Raw genomic sequence first — 21512 nt, 5'->3', positions numbered from 1 at the left:
TCCCTTTTTGCCATAGGGTGGTGTCATCTGCATATCTGAGGTTATTGATATTTCTCCCGGCAATCTTGATTCCAGCTTGTGCTTCTTCCATCCCAGTGTTTCTCCATCTATTTCCCATGAAGTGATGGGACCAGATGCCATGATCTTCGTTTTCTGAATGTTGAGCTTTAAGCCAACTTTTTCACTTTCCTCCTTCACTTTCATCAAGAGGCTCTTTAGTTCTTCTTCCCTTTTTGCCATAGGGTGGTGTCATCTGCATATCTGAGGTTATTGATATTTCTCCCGGCAATCTTGATTCCAGCTTGTGCTTCTTCCATCCCAGTGTTTCTCATGATGTACTCTGCATATAAGTTAAATAAGCAGGATTATACAGCTTATTTTATACATTGTCTGTATATATACAGACAATATACAGCATTAAAGTACTCCTTTTCCTATTTGGAACCAGTCTGTTGTTCCATGTCCAGTTCTAACTGTTGCTTCCTGACCTGCATATAGGTTTCTCAAGAGGCAGGACAGGTGGTCTGGTATTCCCATCTCTTTCAGAATTTTCCACAGTTTATTGTGATCCACATAGTCAAAGGCTTTGGCGTAGTCAATAAAGCAGAAATAGATGTTCTTCTGGAACTCTCTTGCTTTTTCCATGATCCAGTGGATGTTGGCAATTTGATCTCTGGTTCCTCTGCCTTTTCTAAAACCAGCTTGAACATCTGGAAGTTTACGGTTCACGTATTGTTGACGCCTGGCTTGGAGAATTTTGAGCACTACTTTGCTAGCGTGTGAGATGAGTGCAGTTGTGCAGTAGTTTGAGCATTCTTTGGGATTCCCTTTCTTAGGGACTGGAATGAAAACTGACCTTTTTCCAGTTCTGTGGCCACTGCTGAGTTTTCCAAATTTGCTGGCTTATTGAGTACAGCACTTTCACAGCATCATCTTTTAGGATTTGAAATAGCTCAACTAGAATTCCACACAGAAGAACTATACAAAAAAGATCTTCACGACCCAGATAATCAGGATGGTGTGATCACTCACCTAGAGCCAGACATCCTGGAATGTGAAGTCAAGTGGGCCTTAGGAAGCATCACTACGAACAACGTTAGTGGAGGTGATGGAATTCCAGTTGAGCTAGTTCAAGTCCTAAAAGATGGTCTATACGGTCTATGGAATTCTCCAGGCCAGAATACTGGAGTGGGTAGCCTTTCCCTTCTCCAGGGGATATTCCCAACCCAGGGATCAAACCCAGGTCTCTCACATTGCAGGTGGATTCTTTACCAGCTGAGCCAGAAGGGAAGCCCAAGAATACTGGAGTGGGTAGTCCATCCCTTCTCCAGCGGATCTTCCCAACAAAGAATTTGTTATTGTTGTTAGTCGCTCAGCCGTGTCTGACTCTATGTGACCCCAGGGACTGTAGCCCTTGCGGCTCCTCTGTCCATGGGATTTCCCAGGCAAGATTACTGGAGTGGGTTGCCATTTCCTTCTCCAGGGGATGTTCCTGAGCCAGGGATCAAACCTGAGTATCCTGCATTGCAGGCAGGTTATTTATCGCTGAGCCACCAGGGAATAGGTGTTGAATTTTGTCAAATGCTTTCCCTGCATCTATTGAAATGATCATGTGATTTTTCTTTTTCTGCTGATGTGACAGATTACATGAATTGATTTTTGAATGTTGAACCAACCTTGCATACTTGGGGAAAAAATCCAACTTGATCATGGTACATAATTCTTTTTTATACTTTTTTAGATTTAATTAGTATTTTGCTGAGGATTTTTGCATCTATGTTCACAGAAATATAGGTCTGTAGTTTCCTTATAATGTCTTTGTTTTATTTTGGTAGTAGGGTAATGCTAGGGCCTTACTAAGAACCCAGTGCTCTGGCTTATTTCAAAATGCTTCTTTTTGCCCTCCACCTGCCAAAAGCTCAAGCAGATTTTTCTCCAGGATTTACTGTGGGAACCTAGTTGAGTTGTTAGAGGTAAATCTCAAAATATTTGGGGGCTGCCTATGAATGGGTTCCCCCAGAATTCTTAACTCTGAGTTGTCTGCATTGAGCTTCCAATAATTTGCCAATTATAATTCAGGTTTTTCTACCTCAACAAATACTCCAATACTTTAGCCACCTGATATGAAGAGCTGACACGTTGGAAAAGCCCTTGATGCTGGGAAGGATTGTGGACAGGAGGAGAAAAGGGCAGTAGAGGATGAGATGGTTGGACAGCATCACTGACTCAATGAACATGAGTTTGAGCAAATTCCAGGAGATAGTGAAGGGCAGAGGAGCCTGGTGTGCTGCAGTCCATGGGGTCCCAAAGAGTCAGATACAACTTAGCGACTGAACAACAACTGGTTCCCTTGACAGTTTCAGTCATGAGTCGCTGCTCCATTAAGCCCAAACTTCACCTGTTTCTTTGGTCTCAGGGACAGCAGTTTTCCCTGTGTCCTCCTTTAAGGACCCAACAAGAGTTGCTTTTTCAGAGTTCAGCTTTTTCCTTGTTATTTGGATGGAGTGGTGACTTCCAGGCTCTTTACATGCAGAACCAGAAACTGAAATGTCCTTCTTCAGACATTTTGGAACTTCCATCCCAGCTTCATCCTTCTGATGACAGAGCATTTCCCCATGACCTGCCTTGTGATGTATGCACATTGGATTATGGAATTGGAGTGGGGCTGGTTATGAACAGCCATGCGAGAGGGGCTTAGGGGCATTATCTGGAGGAAAGGATGGTGGGACTGTGCTGACAGGGGGTCACCAAGAGACTCAGTGATAAACACTCTATTTTTCCTTGGATTGTTTCAGTTTGTTAAAAATAGCAAAGTTCTCTAAAGAAGCTTTTATCCTCAGTGCATGAGACTTTCATTCTTTGTGCTTATCACTGTTATTTTTATCATATTTATCTGGGGATGCTTGAAGGGGACTAAAGCAACACCCAAACTGCCTCTTTATACCATCACTGCCAAGAATAAAACATGCAAGTACACAGTGTCTCTTCACTATGACATCTTTAGTTCCCATGAACTTTGTCCTATTTTGCATGTTTGGGAAACAGCTCTCTCTTCCCTATGTGCCAATAGGAAAGGCACAAAGAAGCAAGCCAGGATTACTATTAACAAAGAAAATTGGAGGCATGCTTGTGCTAAAACTTGTTCTGACGGCAAAATCTGTTTTGTCAGCCATATAGTCCAATGATATAAGAAATGAAAAATCAGATTAACTGCTACTTGTTGTTGACCCTGGAATTGCCACAGTGACACAGAAGGGCCAAGTTTTGCTTAGACTACAACTGTCCCCTTGATTTCGGTCAGCATCTCCGTCTCTCCGTTGGTATGTGTCACTTGTCCTTACACATACGGCCCTCACAGATCAGTGTGGATTCTATCTTAGCAAGGAGGACTTTGAACAATGTCCCGGTGAAGTAAGTATGCCACGACATCAGTGGCAGTTAACTGAGTAGTGGGATTATGAGTGGTTTTTAAAATGTTCTTCTTCATACATTTATTGTCAAAATTTCTACCTCAAACATTTAAATTTTACTATCAGAAAATAATTATCAAAAAGATGTGATGAGAACACAATCGAAGTTTATTATTTAATTTCATAATCAGAACGTTCTGAGTACCTTCTCGGGGGAAACAAGCCGAGAATGACTAATGACTGTAACAGGCGACAAGGTGATATTTGGGTGGAACAGACAACTAACGTTCCGTTTTGAAAGGAATGCGCTGCCAATAACCATAACTGAAAGGTAAGTTCCTCATCTGGTTAGCCTGACAAAACATAAGTATTCTCATTAAGAAAGGGCATGTATTCTTTTTTTTATTTTGGCCGTGCACTTGGGATCTTAGTTCCCTGACCAGGGATTGAACCCACATTCCCGGTGTGGAGTCTTAACCACTGGATGGCCAGGAAAGTCCCAGGAATGTATTCTTTTTTTGAAGAAATGATTTCCTTCTTTCTAGACCTCAGGAAGCACAATGCTTGGTATCCAGGCATTCTAACCATCGTCCCCCTTAACATGGCTCTCTGGCTCAAGACAACCACAGCTTTTTTTTTTTTTTTTTAATTTCTAGTGTGCACACAATAAAATGGAGTCTAAATTTACAGTCTGACCAGGAGAAGGAAGAAGCAATGTCACACTCCACTTATTTATAAATATGTTGGCAACACTCCATTAAATCATAAAGACAAGTTAATTTAAAGACTCTGGCCTGCTCAAATACCTACCAAGTCCCAGTCAATTTCAGGCTCTGCCTTAGCCAAAGCATATATCAAAAGGACAATAATTTTATATTAGGTAATTGTTATAAATTAGTATTTTTACTGCCCTTACAGTTGACTGTTTTTTTTTTCCCCAATGATTTCACTTTCATTAGCAGAGAAAGAATGCATCCTTATTGAATAGAGCTAAATAGTTTTGCAGCCTAGAAAGGAAAGATGAGTAGGTAGATTGAAAATGTCAATGTGAGACTACTAGGCACATTTTATTAAAAAAAAAAATTCATCCAGGCACTGATAATAAGAGAGGTTCATTCTTCATTAATAGGACTGTTGCCTTGGCAACTTCCAGCTCACATAAGTAGTTTACATCAGCCACAGTGCACAGTTCTGACACTAAGGAACAGCTCCAACATGTCCTTTCTACATTCAGGCCTGAAATCTTCTATTACATAGCTCAGCTGCATTATCGGTTTCCATTAAAGTAACACCCCATCCAGAACATGTCCCATCCAGCCCCAGAGAACCAATTTAAACAAACTTCATCCCATGTCAAATAAATAAAAGGTAGAACTGATAAATGATCTTCTCTGGCAAAAAAATACAGGGGGACATATAGCTTTGTTTTTATCTTCTTGCTAGTGTAACAGAGGGCAAAGTTTTTTAAACAATTAATTCCATGAATAATAATGTGCGTTCAAATCATGCATTGTATCCCTAAAATTTTTATTTTGCTAGTTTGTAATTATCACCCAACAGCCTAAAGCACTTTTAGACACTGAGAGTATGAATCAGTACAATGTGTGTGGTGGGCAGGAAGGGCGGGATGTGGTAGGGGGGACAACAGTAAGTATTAGGGAGCATTTATCACTGACCCAGCTGTACCAATCCTTGGACTTTACCTTGAGAAAATAATTGTACAATTATAGAATAGTATTTGTATAAGGATATGCACTGTAACTTCATTTATAATAAGGAAAAAATGAAAAAAAGTCAAATGTCAGTAATTTTTTAAATGATTATAAATACAACCGATTGGATGGACAAGAGTTTAAGTAAGCTCCGGGAGTTGGTGATGGACAGGGAAGCCTGGCGTGCTGCAGTCCATGGGGTCACAAAGAGTCGAACACGACGGAGAGACTGAACTGGACTGAAATACCACTAGATGCCCATCCTTTCAGGGAAGAGACCAGGTGAGACAATCGTGGAGCCCAGGTGTACGTCGTTTCAGAGTCACACCCTAGGGCCTTAATCGTCCTACCCTCATCTGGGCTCTGCATCCTTGTCCATATTATTTCCTCCACCTATGATTTTGATTGTTTACATCAATGATGGTATAACCACGCAATGAAATACTATGCAGTCATTAAAAGTGATAGTATAGACCTCACCTTACTGACATGGAAAGAGGCCCAGAACACATGGTCGAAACAAGCAGGTCACAAACAATAGAATGTGTAGAAAAGTTTGTAAAATCTATAGTATAAAACTAATCACTGTAATTTTAAAAACCCAATATAAAACTTTTCTAAACAATTAATTGTAGCAGATGACCTTTTAAAAAACCAACTGTTTGAAATAATTAAAACCAGTGAGTATTTCTTAAGACATCAGAATAGAAAAAAAGAAAACACTATTGTATATTTAAATCTGTTTGCTTTTCTGACAGGCAGATTAAGTTTGTAATCGGAACAAAATTCTTCTCTGAAATTAATTTCATTTTCAAATTTAGTCAATGCATAGTGACAAGTCCCACCACTTCATGGGAAATAGACAGGGAACAGTGGTAACGGTGTCAGACTTTATTTTTCTGGGCTCCAAAATCACTGCAGATGGTGACTGCAGCCATGAAATTAAAAGACGCTTACTCCTTGGAAGGAAAGTTATGACCAACCTAGATAGCATATTCAAAAGCAGAGACATTACTTTGCCAACAAAGGTCCATCTAGTCAAGGCTATGGTTTTTCCAGTGGTCATGTATGGATGTGAGAGTTGGACTGTGAAGAAGGCTGAGCGCCAAAGAATTGATGCTTTTGAACTGTGGTGTTGGAGAAGACTCTTGAGAGTCCCTTGGACTGCAAGGAGATCCAACCAGCCCATTCTGAAGGAGATCAGCCCTGGGATTTCTTTGGAATGATGCTAAAGCTGAAACTCCAGTACTTTGGCCACCTCATTCGAAGAGCTGACTCATTGGAAAAGACTCTGATGCTGGGAGGGATAGGGGCAGGAGGAGAAGGGGACACCAGAGGATGAGACGGCTGGATGGCACTGACTCGATGGACGTGAGTCTCAGTGAACTCCGGGAGTTGGTGATGGACAGGGAGGCCTGGCGTGCTGCGATTCATGGGGTCGCAAAGAGTCGGACACGACTGAGCGACTGATCTGATCTGATAGTGACAAGACACTTGGCAAATTGGCCCCTCTCAAAATTCTCTAACTTGCTTTTCTAACACTTAAGGAATCAAAAGCATTTTACCAACATGTTTAAACTAAATCCTTTGACTCTCAAAGCCAGAAGTGCTGCATGGTTGCTGAATTTTGGGGTCTATACAAGTAAAGGATACTTGGCTGCTGCAATGAATCAGAAAAATTAGAGGTAGCAAGTACTCCTTATCCTAGAATGCACTGCAACACTAAGCACTGTCCTTTCACTTTGTACTATTTGAGTCGTATGCTTATTTAAGCTTCATGCATGTGTGTATGCCTTGAGTCTCTGAGTGGGTAATAAGCTCTTGAAGACTAGGCCCCTGGGTGCCTACACGTTGTTTATGCACTAAGTCGTGTCCAACTCTGCAACCTCATGGACGGTAGCCCACCAGGCTCCTCTGTCCATGGGATTTCCCAGGCAAGAATACCAGATCAGGTTGCCATTTCCTTCTCAATGGAATCTTTCCGACCCAGTGATTAAATCCATGTCTCCTACATTAGCAGGATTCTTAACCACTGAGCCACTTGGGAAGCCCAGTGCCTATACAGAAGGGCCTTTATTACACCAGAAGCTCAATAACTACCAATAAATAATGAATGATTTGAAATTCTTAGAAAACGGTGTGGCACAGCAGAGAATCCGTGAGCTTCAGATCTTCAGAGAGGCCTGAGATGGAATCCAACTCTACCCATTGACACAGGGCTATAAGCAAGTTATCCAGCCTTCCTGATGTCTGGCTTCTTTATCTCGAATTTACCTACCTTAAAGTGTTCTCCTGATGATCAAGTAAAGCTATGCATCGGCAGCTGTACGAAGTGCTTAACATAGTAGGTCCTCAATAAATGCTAGTTCTCTTTCCCCTTCGCCTCTCTTACTAATACAGAAAATTTAAATATGGCAGGGAAATGAAATAGATCTCTGGTGACCATAGAATTTAGCCACAAACCAGATTTTGTTCATCCATCAACCGTACAGGCCTGACAACGACTGAGATCTTACGACGGAGCACTCAATCCATGAAAGTCCTTGCTGAACAGTGGTTCCCCAGGTCCCCATGGATTCTGCGGCATCTTGGACTCCTGACCACTCCTGACCAGCACGCAGCCAAGCTGTGTGGAACCAACACTACTTGGTACCCATGTTTTCTCACTTGTCTTTTGCTGCTCAGTGAACTTCTTCCAGGCAATACCTCGATTCCAAGATCTTTTTCTTAAAATACCAAATCTTCCTTTCCTTTTCTTCTGATAACAGTTTACACATGCTTGTTACAAAAGTTCAAAAGACATGGATGTTTAGAATGTAAAGATTTTGGCAAGTCTGGCCCCCAAAAATGACTACTCTCAGCAATTTAATAAGTATCCTTCCAGCCTTTCTTCTCGTAAAAATATATATACATATAAACATTTCATCATTTTTAAAGCAAACTATATAATCATAATGTTTTTAAAATATTTATTTTTATTTATTTATTATGAATTTGGCTGTACTGGGTCTTATTTGCAGCATGTGGGATCTTTAGTTGAGCCATGCAAACTCATGCAAACTAGATGGGATCTAGTTCCCTGACCAGGGATTAGACCCAGGTTCCTGGCATTGGGCGCCTGGAGCCTTAGCCACTGAGCCATCAGGGAAGCCAGCAGACTTCACTTTCCAATAAGGCAAATCTTTTGGTAAGTGTATACATCACCTCTCTACCCTTTCAATTCCTGTTCTGTTATCCCTGGAAAAATTTCTTCTCTCCTTTTTTATTGGTCCCACATGTCAATTCTGAATTTATTCTGATAATCAAAGGAGAGTAATTATATACTCACACAAAGAAAAAGAAAAATACTATGCACGGTAGCAAAAGTAGAAAGGAACCAGGTCCATCGTCAGTGGTAAGTACACAGAATCTGCACAGAAATCTTTATCTGGTGCTAAGTCCTTCTCTAATTAAATGCGCACTCCCCCAGGTATCAGCATTCATAATAAATGAGTGTTTTTCATTTAATATTATTGTTTTCCTGCTTCATTTAACTAAAACTAAAATCATGGTGGAAGAGTCATTGAGTCATGTTTCTTCCCCAACATTCTGCATTACATGGTGCTACTCAAAAAACCTTTGGTGAAGACTTTCTTTTTAATTTCTCATCTCTCACAGACTTATAGTTTTGTAAAAGAAATATTAATAAAAGAGCCTTACTAGAAAAATGAAATAAAGACACACAAAGCACAAGCCCAAGTTTCTTAAATTATCAGATTTGCTACTGCTAAGTCGCTTCAGTCGTGTCCGATTCTGTGCAACCCCATAGACGGCAGCCCACCAGGCTCCCCCATCCCTGGGATTCTCTAGGCAAGAATACTGGAGTGGGTTGCCATTTCCTTCTCCAATGCATAAAAGTGAAAAGTCAAAGTGAAGTGCTCAGGCGTGTCCGACTCTTAGCGACCCCATGGACTGCAGCCTACCAGGCTCCTCCATCCATGGGATTTTCGAGGCAAGAGGACTGGAGTGGGGTGCCTAGCAGCCTTTAAAATGACTCTGTTGGATTGTTATAAAAGTTCTCAATGTCTTACTCACAATTTCTGTACTCATTTCGTGGCAGACCATTAGCAGAATCTGTGGAAGGCAGTGGTTTGTGTACCACACACAGAGTAATACTCTTCTGCATCTTTGCATATGAAATGAACCACCCATCCCTTACATTAGGTCTGTAGGCAAATGTTTTCCAAGTTTCTAAGAACTAACTTACAGATGAACTTTGGGTTGAGAGTCCTTATCTAAAAGTTTGGGACTGTCTGACCTGGATATATTGAGACAATCTACTGAATTTTTCACTTCCCAGGTGGCTCAGTGGTAAAGAATCTGCCTGCCAAGAAGGAGATGCAGGTTCAATCCCTGGGTCAGGAAGATCTATCCCCTAGAGAAGGAAATGGCAACCCACTCCAGTATTCTTGCCTGGGAAATCCCATGGAAAGAGCAGCCTGGTGGGCTACAGTCCATGGGGCCACGAAAGGGTTGGACACAACTTAGCTACGAAACAACAACTGAATTTTTCACTTTTCATCCAGATATTTAAAATTATATAAATACAACTAAAGACTCTTGAAACCAGGAATAACTAATTATTAGAAATATGATGCCATGAAGTCCTGGACAAAAATTCAATTTCTCAACTGGCCCTTTTGACTCCCAAGTTATTTCTTGCCTGATAGCTATCACTTTAATGATTGGAGGGGAAAGCAACATGGTAAAACCCAATCCAAACAGAAAAATCAAACAAAATCCAGAGTTGTCCTTTTTCTAACTCTGACCTTCAGTTTAAAATACTTACAGTAAGGCTCACAAAAATATACTGTCACAGACAGAGCTCATGGGATTTCTATTGGACTACAAGTCAATATATTGATGGATTTTCCTGTTACTTATGAATTCCCACCTAGCTTTCTTTTTTAAGTTTTTAAAAAATTAATTTATTTATTTTAATTGGAGGCTAATTACTTTACAATATTATGGTGGTTTTTGCCACGCTGCTGCTGCTAAGTCACGTCAGTCATGTCCAACTCTGTGCGACCCCAGAGACGGCAGCCCACCAGAATCCCTGGGATTCTCCAGGCAAGAATAATGGATTGGGTTGCCACTTCCTTCTCCAGTACATGAAAGTGAAAAGTGAAAGTGAAGTCGCTCAGTTGTGTCTGACTCTTAGTGACCCCATGGACTATAGCCCACGAGGCTCCTCTGTCCATGGGATTTCCCAGGCAAGAGTACTGGAGTGGGTTGCCATTGCCTTCTCCGGTTTTTGCCATACATTGACATGAATCAGCCATGAGTGTACATGTGTCTCAACATCCTCAACCCCCATCAACTCCCTCTCCACCCCATCCCTCTGGGTTGTCCCAGTGCACCAGCTTTGGGTACCCTGCTTCATGCATTGAATTTACACTGGTCATCTATTTCACATATGGTAATATACATGTTCCAATGCTATTCTCTCATATCGTCCTACCCTCGCCTTCTCCCACATAGTCCAAAAGTCTCTTCTTTACATCTGTGTCTCTTCTGCTGTCTTGCATAGGGTCATTGTTACTGTCTTTCTAAATTCCATAGCTTTCTTAAACTGCCTTAGAGCTCCAGTCTTTCAATGGCTCATTTTCCTCAGCTATAAAAGAGGAATGAGAATAAAGAGAATGAAGAGGGTACTAGATACATTCAGGGCTACGATAAAACCAGGGCTTGTGTGTGCGTGTGTATGCATTCACAATAAAAATCTATAGAATCTATGTTTCTCTTGCTAATTCATGACATACAACCTGGCCTTGATTTTCTTTTAACTCCTCATCTATAATACTGCTTGATCCAAATTCTCAGCCATAGTACATTCATGTGTCCACTGATTCAGTAATTTGATTCTTTACACATTCGGTTTCATTCATTCATTTGGCAAACATTTATTAACCATTTACTATGGATAAGTGCTGGACGCTAAGAAGGGAAGAGGAGAACAGCGTACTTCTGGAACCTTAAACTAGTCCCCAACACTCAACAGGTGGGCCTGAAGGGATAAATCATACCATCTTTTCTATACGTTGAGTTGTTTTAACCAAAGCCATTGAAAGTCAACTATCAGCATTCCAAGTACCTTACCATTTAAAATATTTATTTTGCAAAGTGTTTTCTGAAAAGGAAAGTATTTCTATTGCAAACACATACACAGAGTAATAAATTATTAACTCACTGAATACCCTGTTTTTTTTTTTCACAGCACTAAAACATCTTATATATTAAAAAGAATTGGCTTGTAATATGTTATGAAAGTGTAAACTGCCATGTTTCAAAACTTACAATTTTCAACCATATTCTAAATACAACTGAAAAGGGAAAAATATACTACAGGTTAAAAAGCACAGTTTGTAGTTGCCTTATGCACACTAAGGAATCTGCAAACACATACGCTACGATTAGAGTGACTCAGGTCAGAGTGCCCATCTATTTGATCAAGGCTGTTTTTTCTTATATGTAGCTAATACACTATTATAAGGAATTCTTAGCTGAATAGTAGGTATACATGTGTGGAGGGGCATGTCTCTGTGTGTGTCTGTATGTGTGGTGTGTTTTGTGGGTATGGTTGCTAGAATAGCAATAATAAGATAATCTAAATGAGATCAGGTCATTACTTTTAGACAAAGTATTAATTTTCAGACGCTGAAGCAGCCTCCAGGCAAACAATTAAATTATCCTGAAGTCTAGATAGAAAACAACAATAAATGTTCACATTATTGGCATAGTTTTAGGAAGAAGGAAAGACAGGGGGGAAAAAGAAAAAGGCAAGAGAAAGGAAAAGGACCTCTGTTGTGCAGTTCTAAGTGACATGATTAAATTCTCACATGGAAAACAATCTTCTGAAAGGTATTTCGGGTTTTTTTTTTTAACTTTTTATTCTATATTGGAGTATAGCTGCTTAACAATGTTGTGAGAGTTTCAGCACAACAGAGCAACTCAGCCACACATATACATGTATCCACTGTCCCCCAAACTTCCCTCCCATCCAGGCTACCATATAACATTGAGTAGAGTTCCCTGTGTTATAGAGTAGGACCTTGCTGCCCATCCATTTTAAATATAGCAATGTGTACACAGAAGTCTGAGTACGTTCAGAACACATCTCCGCATATTTCAGTTCTTACATTTTGCTTACACCAGTGATCACAGACCAGAAGAGAATAATCAGGGCTGGTGTTCCACAGGTTTCCTTTAAGAAGCAGAAAGAAAAGCACAGGTCTCATCTTAACCTGAGAGATTCATGGAACCCAACTCATTGTCTCAGCAAAATATTATGAAGATATTTATTTTTGGTGGAGTAAACAGGGAGATTCTGGCAATTAGTGATGCCTGGTGTCTCTTCAAGAGATGCTGAGATTCCAAGGCCAGTTCCTGATAAAGAGCCTTCCCTAGGCTTAAAATGTGCTATGAAACTAGGATGTTCAAGGGCAGAGACGGGGATTAGATGTTCTAAAAGCAAACATCCTTAAGTTAAAAACAAAGTATGTATTCAGTGCTGAGAGTCAAAATTCTCCACCTTCTTGGAAAGAAATCATAACAGAGATGGATTGATCTGTGATCTTTCTGAATTCTGCCAATTTGGTGTCAACAGCACAGTGAGGGATGACCAGGCTGAGAGCAGGCTGGTTTAGTGACTGGGGAGAAGCAAAGACCCATGAGGGACACAGTTCTTCTGTCCTAGAGGTCACTGTTCTGCTGCCTCACTCAGCGCTGCTCTGAGGAGACACATGAAAGACATGAGTTATGGTGATGTTCACTGTAACTCCTCTCCTCACCTGCTGCGCCCAAGTCCACCCTTTTCTTGACCTATTGTGGAAATTTGGTAGGGGGAATGGTGCCAGCTGTTGAGTGCAGAGGACAAGAAGAGGTGGCAGATACATGCCACTGCATCTTACTAGTGAATCAGTTGCCTGCAAAGGCAGCGAGACACAGCTGACCCTGGGGAGTCTAAGCCAGGCATCTCCCGAACCACAGATGGAGATGTTGGAGACCAGATTCCTCCTCTGCCATGGGGTCATGGTTCTGTATACAACATGGCACCTATATCACCAACCTCTCTAGGTTGCAGTTTCTTTCTTTGAAGAAAGGAAGAGAAAAAGACAGGTAGAGAGGAAGAAAAGAAGGAAGAGAAGGGAGAGAGGGAGGGATGGAGAGAGAGAGGGAGGCAGAAAGACAAAGAAAGAGAAATGAGGATGTATATTGGAGGGCTTCCCTGATGGCTCAGATGGTAAAGAGTCTGCCTGCAATGCAGGAGACCCAGGTTCAATCCCTGGGTCAGGAAGATTCCTTGGAGAAGGAAATGGCAATCCACTCCAATATTCTTGCCTGAAAATCCCATGGACAGAGGAGCCCACAGGACTACAGTCCATGGAATCCCAAAGAATCAGACATGACAGAGTGACTAACACCTTCAGGTACATTCTCTTTCAGAGAGTTGTCCCTGGGTGTTAGGAGATAAAGAAGAGAAGGGAGAGAGGGAGGGATGGAGAGAGGGAGGGAGGCAGAAAGACAAAGAAAAAGAAATGAGGATGTATATTGGAATGGATGGTTTCCAAGGTATTTTCTTCTCTAATAATTCTATCGTAACTGGCTAAGACTGTAAGACAAAAGATCCCTGATATAAAGCCTGTTTGAAACCTAGATGCAGAATTCTTTGTACAAGTAATTTTTTGGGGGGGTGGGTCTCTGCCATCTGGAGAATGTGACAGATGTCACATGATCCTTTGAGCTTGAGATTGCCAAGGTATACTTATGTTTAATTATAATAAAAATAAATGTTCAGATTAAAACTATTAGCAAGAAACTAGTCAATGGGAGGGCCAACTTGACTGAAGGCAAGCAGGAGACTGAGGAGGCTGGATCTGTGTGGAACGGGCTGTTTCACTGCTTTTGTTGTTCAGTTGCTCTGTCGTGTCTCACTCTTGGTGACCCCACCGACTGCAGCACGCCAGGCTCCTCTGTCCTCCACTATCTCTCGGAGCTAGCACAAACTCATGTCCATTGAGTCAGTGATGCCATCCAACCATCTCATCCTCTGTCGCCTCCTTCTCCTCCTGCCCTTAATCTTTCCCCAGGGTCTTCTCCAATGAGTGGGCTCCTCACATCAGGGAGCCAAAATATTGGGAACTATCAGTCCTTCCAGTGAATATTCAAGGTTGATTTCCTTTAGGCTTGACTGGTTTGATATCCTTGCAAGAGAGTCCAAGGGACTCTCAAGGAGTCTTCTCCAGCACCACAATTCAAAGGTGCTGAGCCTTCTTTATGGTCCAATTCTCATATCCGACATGACTACTGGAGAAACCGTAGCTTTGGTTTTTCAATAAACAGAACTTTGTTGGCAAAGTGATGTCTCTGCTTTTTAATACACTGTCTAGGTTTGTCACAGCTTTTCTTCCAAGGAGCAAGTGTCTTTTAATTTCATGGCTGCAGTCACCATCCGCAGTGATTTTGGAGCCCAAGAAAAGAAAGTCTGTCACTGTTTCCATTGTTTCCCCATTTATTTGCCATGAAGTGATGGGACCAGATGCCATGATCTTAGTTTTCTGAATGTTGAGTTTTAAGCCAGCTTTTTCACTCTCCTCTTTCACCTTCATCAAGAGGCTCTTTAGTTCCTCTTAACTTTCTGCCACAAGGGTGGTATCATCTGCATATATGAGATTGTTGATATTTCTCCCATCAATCTTGATTCCAGCTTGTGATTCATCCAGCCTGGCATTTCGCATCATGTATTCTGCATATAAATAATTCTCCAGGCCAGAATCCTGGAGTGGGTAGCCGTTCCCTTCTCCAGGGGATATTCCCAACCCAGGGATCGAACCCAGGTCTCCCACAATCCAGGCAGATTCTTTACCAGTTGAGCCACCAGGGAAGCCCAAGAATACTAGAGTGGGTAGCCTATCCCTTCGCCAGCAGATCTTCCGACCCAGGAATCAAAACAGGGTTCCCTGCACTGCAGGCAGATTCCTTACCAGCTGAGCTACCAGGGAAGCCCTTAAGTTAAATAAGCAGGGTGACAACATACAGCCTTGACATACTCCTTTCCCAATTTGGAACCAGTCCATTGTTTCATGTCAGGTTCTAACTGTTGCTTCTTGACCTGCATACAGGTTTTTCAGGAGGCACCAAACTTGTGCTTCTGATTGTTTTTTGTTTTTTGGTGGGGGCAGGAGGGTTTCTACATAGACCCAGATTATAAAGCACCAAAAACGCAAATGGTTGTTCTTTTTGAGTACAAACTACCCGTAAAGGTTTTCTAAAATCGAAGAAAGAATATGGATACAATTAGTAAAATAAATATATAGCCATTTTTACTTTATTTATTCTAGGCATAGGTCCATGTCAAGGAAGAAGTAAGAACTAGTAAGACCAAGAAGGACAGATTCACGGAGGCTGCAAGGTCTTTTTATTTGTATTTTTTATTTTTTGTATTTATTTATTTGGCCACACCAGGTCTTAGCTGTGGCATGCAGGATCTTTAGTTGTGGCATGTGGGATCTAATTCCCTGACTGGGGATGGAACCTGGGCTCCTACATTCGGAGCATGGAGTCTTCTTAGCCCCTGGACTGCCAGGGAAGTCCCTCAAGGTCTTTTTAAATGAAGGAGTCTGATTTTTTTCTATATTATCATAAAGCAGGATGATACGTTATCTTTAGTGTTCTGTGTATCCTTTTTCTGACATGTTTCCTTCTGCTTGTTTTGCTTGTTTGAGGTTCTTTCCCTGGCATGGCTCAAGATTTCTTTTTTTCTTTATATTGGTGATGAAGCTGTTCTATCTCAAGCTCTTCATTTGGCAACTAACTCCCTCATGCTTTCACACTGAGACAACGGGTGAGTCACTCAAAGGGGCTCGGAGAGCCCTTGGAAGTGATGTGGTCCAGTCTCATTACTGAGAAGGGTAAGGACTAGCTCAAGGTCATGCTATAAAAAGTAAGAGCCAGCTTTGAAATCCAAATACAAACAAGAGATCATCCTTAACTTACACCCCCTTTGGACATGTTACCTAACCCGCAAGGCATAAAATGAACAAGACATTCTGTAGATGATTTAAGTAAGTAACAAGTTCTAGGAACATCTACAAGAGTAACCATGGCCCATTAAAAGTAGAGCTATAATAACTGTCTAAATAGGTCCATCCTTTATAAAGTCCAGGAACTCAAAGCTATAATATTGTTTAATACCATTTAATCTTACCATATGTAGTGTATTATGCTTTTTTGCTGAATTTTATTGCCCTTTTGTTCAAATTGTGGGTCTCTCATTTTTATTGAACAATTAATAAAAGAATATTTCTTTTGTATCCATCTTAATCATGACAAGAAATAAATGTTCCAGACCTTTACAAACATTAATATGTAAATTCTATAAATCTCCAAAAAGGGCTTGAGTTAGGAAGAGCTATAAGATTTGTAGTTGTTTCATGATGGTCAAATCATTTAGAAACAGACCTAAGATTAGTTCCATATACCATGAATAACAACAGGACAGCTTTGTTTTAAAAAAAAACAAACGACATTCATCCATTTAAGGATAAATGATTGTTGACCAAGGGCTTACAATTCTGCAGGCCCAGTTTCTGGGGGATCTTTTTCTTTGTCATTGAGGACTATATTTACCCTAAACATGTATTATAAAATTGTGCATTGTTTGTTTATCTCTTAAAAAGGGTGCAAGCTGTGTCAGTGTTCCTGGGTTGAAGGGTAATTTAAATAAGCCCTTCAGTTTATGCCGCATACAAGGCGGCTTTACAAGATCTAATCTTTTCTAAACCTGCTATGTTCTTCGGTTCAACAGAGCTTCCTAATTGGAGCTATTAGTTCCCTTTTTTTGTGGTCTGTTCTGTCAATAGACTATTGACTGTTCAGTAAATTAAGCCCAACCAGCAGCCAACACATCAAGACAGACGTTAAATCATAGCTCGGCTGCCCTTTTTCATCGTTAGTGTCTGTGAAACAGCTTTTACACGCAGGGACAGGAGTTAACGTGATGGACATTTGTGTCATTCTCAAATTTCCATACTGTACAATCAGGTATGTGGGTTTTTTCTTTCCCCTAAGCAACAGGTGTGTTCTTGGAACAAAGTTCAACCCCTACTTCTGGCTTATGGGAGAGGCAGCAGCTGCAAGCTTAATGTCAGTGACACATGGTTCTATAAGAGAGAAAAAATAAACTGCTTGTTTAACGTATTAAAGTCATGGGCAGATGGACAAAAGCTGCCTGAGCTTTTCTTTGTGTTATAGAAACCGAGTCTACACTTTCAGATGACAAGTGTTTTTCTCTCTTTCTCTTCTCTTTCTTCCCTTCTTTCTTCTTTCCCTACCTTCCTTCCTTGTTAAAAAACTAATGAGTGAAAAACACAAATTTCTTTAAGATTTATCTATTCATTATTGAGAATATTCCTTCCTTTGAGTCTTGCTGTTCTCAGGCTGATGAGCAGGGAGAAGAAAAAACTTCACATAAATCAAGCTACTCTTTATTGATAACTCACTTCGTTCTACAAAGAATTTAAAGGAACTGTTTACTATGCAGCTTGAAGAGAATTACTTAGTATGCAAACCTTACATTTCTTAAAATGCAAAGTTAAATATACATATTTACAGGCTTCATTATTCCCCAGTAAAAGAACACTACATAGAATTTTGTGACATTACTAATAAGAATTATAATGTACTGTGTACCTCAGAAGTACACATTATATATAATATAATGTCAATATTAATGGTAACAATACTAATTATAATAATTATTATAATAGTTTTCAAGAGAGTAAACTGTTCTTCAATTATATCTCTTTAAGGTCTTGGGGCTGATACTCCATTTTATATGTTAGATTTCAAGTACAATCATGAGTCAACATATCAGAAGCTCAGCCACCATGTTACTGCAGACCAGGTTTCTGTAAACACAGACATCAAGCTTAAGAACAAACCAGAGCAATTCTAGAGTTCTGTGATACATCTCAAGTAGGTCTTACTACACAGACTTTTCTAGAACTCCTGCATATCAGAGCTTCCTTTCTTTTGCCTGTGAGGATTTCAACAGGAATATTTAATAAAAAGGTCCATGAGACTGATCTTCATTTCTCTTAGATGTGATGAGCAAATACATTGCAAATGTGATGAGATAAACACCTATTTAATTACAATTCTGGAACCAAGGGTATAATCTGAGTTACCAGATCCCCTGGAAGACTGGTATTGAGTGTTGCGTATAATGTCTAATTGAAGAAGGAGCAAAAAGAGTGTTGTTTTTTTTTTTAACCTGCAAACCACAACTTTATTCAAGAATCAGATTTTCTGTGAGTCTATACTGAAAATGGTTTTGCCGGGATGCTTTCTTGCTGAGAAATCTATAAGCAGATGGATTTTAAATTCAATCCTTGCAAGAAACAAAGGCAAATGAATAAAAAGTACCTGAATAAATTTTTTTTTTCTTTTAGGTTGTTAATTGGTTTGGCTTTTATTTTCATTAAAAGGACTCAAACAATGTCTAGCCTCAGGGAAAATGCTAAAGATTTTTTAAATGTATAGAAAGTGTCTAAACCGGGAGGCTGGCCTAGATAGCATTAAAAGTCTCTACCAATCAAATTCTACAACTCTGCTTTTCCTCAAGCTGCAGTTTAAAAAACAATTGTGGTAAAATAGACATAATGCAAAATGTATCACATTAACCATTTCTAAAGCATACAGTTCAGTAGTGTTGAGTATATTCACATTGTTATGCATCAGACTGCCAGCATTTCTTCTGGAGTTTAGTATGCATCACAGAAGTAAAACAATACCCATTAAACAAGTTCCTGTTTTTATCCTTCCCTCTAGCCCCTGGCAACCACCATTCTACTTTTTGTTTCTTTGAGTTTGACTTCTCTAAATACCTCATATAAATGAAATCATAAGTACCTTTTTTTCTTTTTCCGGTCACGTGGCTTGTGGGACTGTAGTTCCCCAACCGGTGAGAGTGCCAGTTCCTAACCAGTGGACTGCCAGGGAATTCCCCAATACAGTGTCTTTTTGTGACAGGCTTATTTTACTTAGCATAACGTCCTCAAGGTTCATCCATGTTTTCATTGTGTGAGAATTTCCTCTTTTATGAAAGAATAATATTCCATCGTATGCACAGACCACATTTTGTTTATCCATTTATCTGTCAACAGAAACGTGGGTTGCTTCCACATGTTGGCTACTGTGAATAATGCTGCTACGAACATGGATATACAAATATCTCTTTGAGATATTGCTTTCAATTCTCTGGGGTCTATATCCAGAAGTAAAATGGCTGGATCATACGTTAATTCTGTTTTTAATGTTCTGCCATATTGTTTTCCATATGGGCTGCACCTTTTACATTCCCACCAGCAGCACACAAGGGTCTCAATCCCTCCATCCTTTGCCAGCCCTGGTTATGACCATTATTTTAAAAATATTTTAATAGCAGTCAATCTTTCCACAGAGTACAACAGAGGAAAGTACTCACATGGGTCTCCACGTCACCAGCCAGGATCCTACTCTTCTTTAAAAACTCAGCCACCATGCTGTTCATCAGCTTGTCGAAGGCCTCCACAGAGGGTGCCACACCTTTAGAAAGGAACATTGTGTTATTCCCTGGTAATTTAGTGAAAGCTGGAACTGCTTTGCCATAAGTAATAGATAAGTCTCATGCCATCCACATCATTTTCTTTCTATTCACTAATTCATTCATTCACCCAATCAGTACTTATTAAACACTTCTCAATGGCTCAAGAAAGCAGAGTTTTCCTAATTTTTTTGTTTTCCTCTATTTTTGTCCTCCTGAATAAGTACTTTCTTTTTAAAAAATCTTTTAATTGGAATATAATTGCTTTACAATGTTGTGTTGGTTTCTGCTGTACAATGAAGTCAATCAGCTATATATACACATATATCCCCTTCTTGAGCCTCCCTCTCACCCACCCAATCTCACCCTTCTAGGTCATCACAGAGCTGAGCTCACTGTGCTATACACAGCAGGTTCCCACCAGCTAATTATTTCACACACAGTAGTGTATATTCATCAATCCCAATCTCCCAATTTGTCCCACCCTTTCCTCCCTGGCTTCTGGAGCCACATGTTCATTCTCTACATCTGCATCTCTATTCCTGCCCTGGAAACAGGTTCATCTGTACCTTCTTTCTGGATTTCATACATATGCATTAATATACAATACGTGTTTTTCTCTTTCTGACATACTTCGTTGAGTAGGTACTTTCACCTGCATGCTTTCACTTGATTCTTCCCCAAACCCATGAGGTAGGTAGCACTGTCACACTTTGACCGACGAGGAAATGAAGATGCAAACAGAGATGTGACTTGTTAAGGGCTATACACCAAAGAAGTGGCAGATCCAAAAACTGATCACACCTTCTGAATCCAAAGCCAGTGTACTTACTTCTACACTGACCTATCCAAGTTCTATAATGACCTTGCAAATAGTTACCAAGATTATTCAGGACAATTAAAAGGTAATAATGAATGCTGGGCAAAGTAGGAAGACAGTTGATTTCACACATTTATTTACTTCCTCCTTCACTTCTCAGGGGGAGAGCAATATTGAGGGTGGGTGTAAAAATGACTGGTGCTCTAACCCACAGTGAATTCTGATCTGCTAAATTACTCTAAAGCTAAAGGGGCAATGGCCCAAACTGGGGTGCTCTGTATTTCTTTCCCTGACTTTTCATTAAAAAAACTTTTGTCTAAGTCCCTGACAGCATCTCTAATATTGAGAAAGATAATACAAATTCAGCAGTACAGCCTTATAAGATTCAAAGTCAAACTTAGGAGTCCCATTCTTATATTGGACAGAAATATCCAAGCTCATAAATGCATAGGATAAATTTCCTTCCTTTTCCCTGGTTCCCAGTTGCCCTTTCCACAGGCCCAGAGAGTGATGGAAACAGCTGTGCACAGTTCTCTGCACCTACTTCTAAGTCTCACTTCTAGGCAGGGTACTGAAGCTGAGTTATCATCCTAAGTTTAAAATGCAGTGTGTACCAACTTCTATAACATAAAAGAGGTGCAAACCCAAAGATTCCTCGCGGATCCATTTGGAAACAGATAAACCTGTTTGTTGCCGTAGAAGAGGTCTGAGGGGTCTCTGCTTAGTGTTTAAAGTGGGAAAAGGTTTTAAAATGTGATGGAGGCCTCTACATAGCAGAAGGGACAATGATAAAAGGGAATATTTTTCAATTTCCTTTCATCACTCAGCTCTGCTCACACCTCCTCCGGGCAGCCTTTAATGACCTGTCTTTCTCCCAAGTCTGCATCCTTTGAGCATCTCTTAATCAAAGCATTTGAGGCCCAGAATAGTAATGCATCGAGACCAAA

At 40.4% G+C, this 21512-nt stretch overlaps 1 protein-coding gene across 1 annotated transcript in view; it reads right to left on the bottom strand.

The window, feature by feature from the left end:
• Positions 1 to 21512, bottom strand: part of CAP2 (CAP, adenylate cyclase-associated protein, 2 (yeast)) — a 138924-nt gene that overhangs the window by 91591 nt on the left and 25821 nt on the right. Inside the window, exon 3 of the mRNA XM_010848798.1 lies at positions 19647 to 19747. Coding sequence (XP_010847100.1) covers positions 19647 to 19747 — 101 coding nt within the window. The remainder of the gene's footprint in view (positions 1 to 19646; positions 19748 to 21512) is intronic.

The sequence above is a fragment of the Bison bison genome, unplaced genomic scaffold, assembly GCF_000754665.1.
Source record: "Bison bison bison isolate TAMUID 2011002044 unplaced genomic scaffold, Bison_UMD1.0 scf7180017864274, whole genome shotgun sequence".
NCBI classification, from domain to species: domain Eukaryota; kingdom Metazoa; phylum Chordata; class Mammalia; order Artiodactyla; family Bovidae; genus Bison; species Bison bison.
This window is presented reverse-complemented; position numbering and strand designations above follow the sequence as displayed.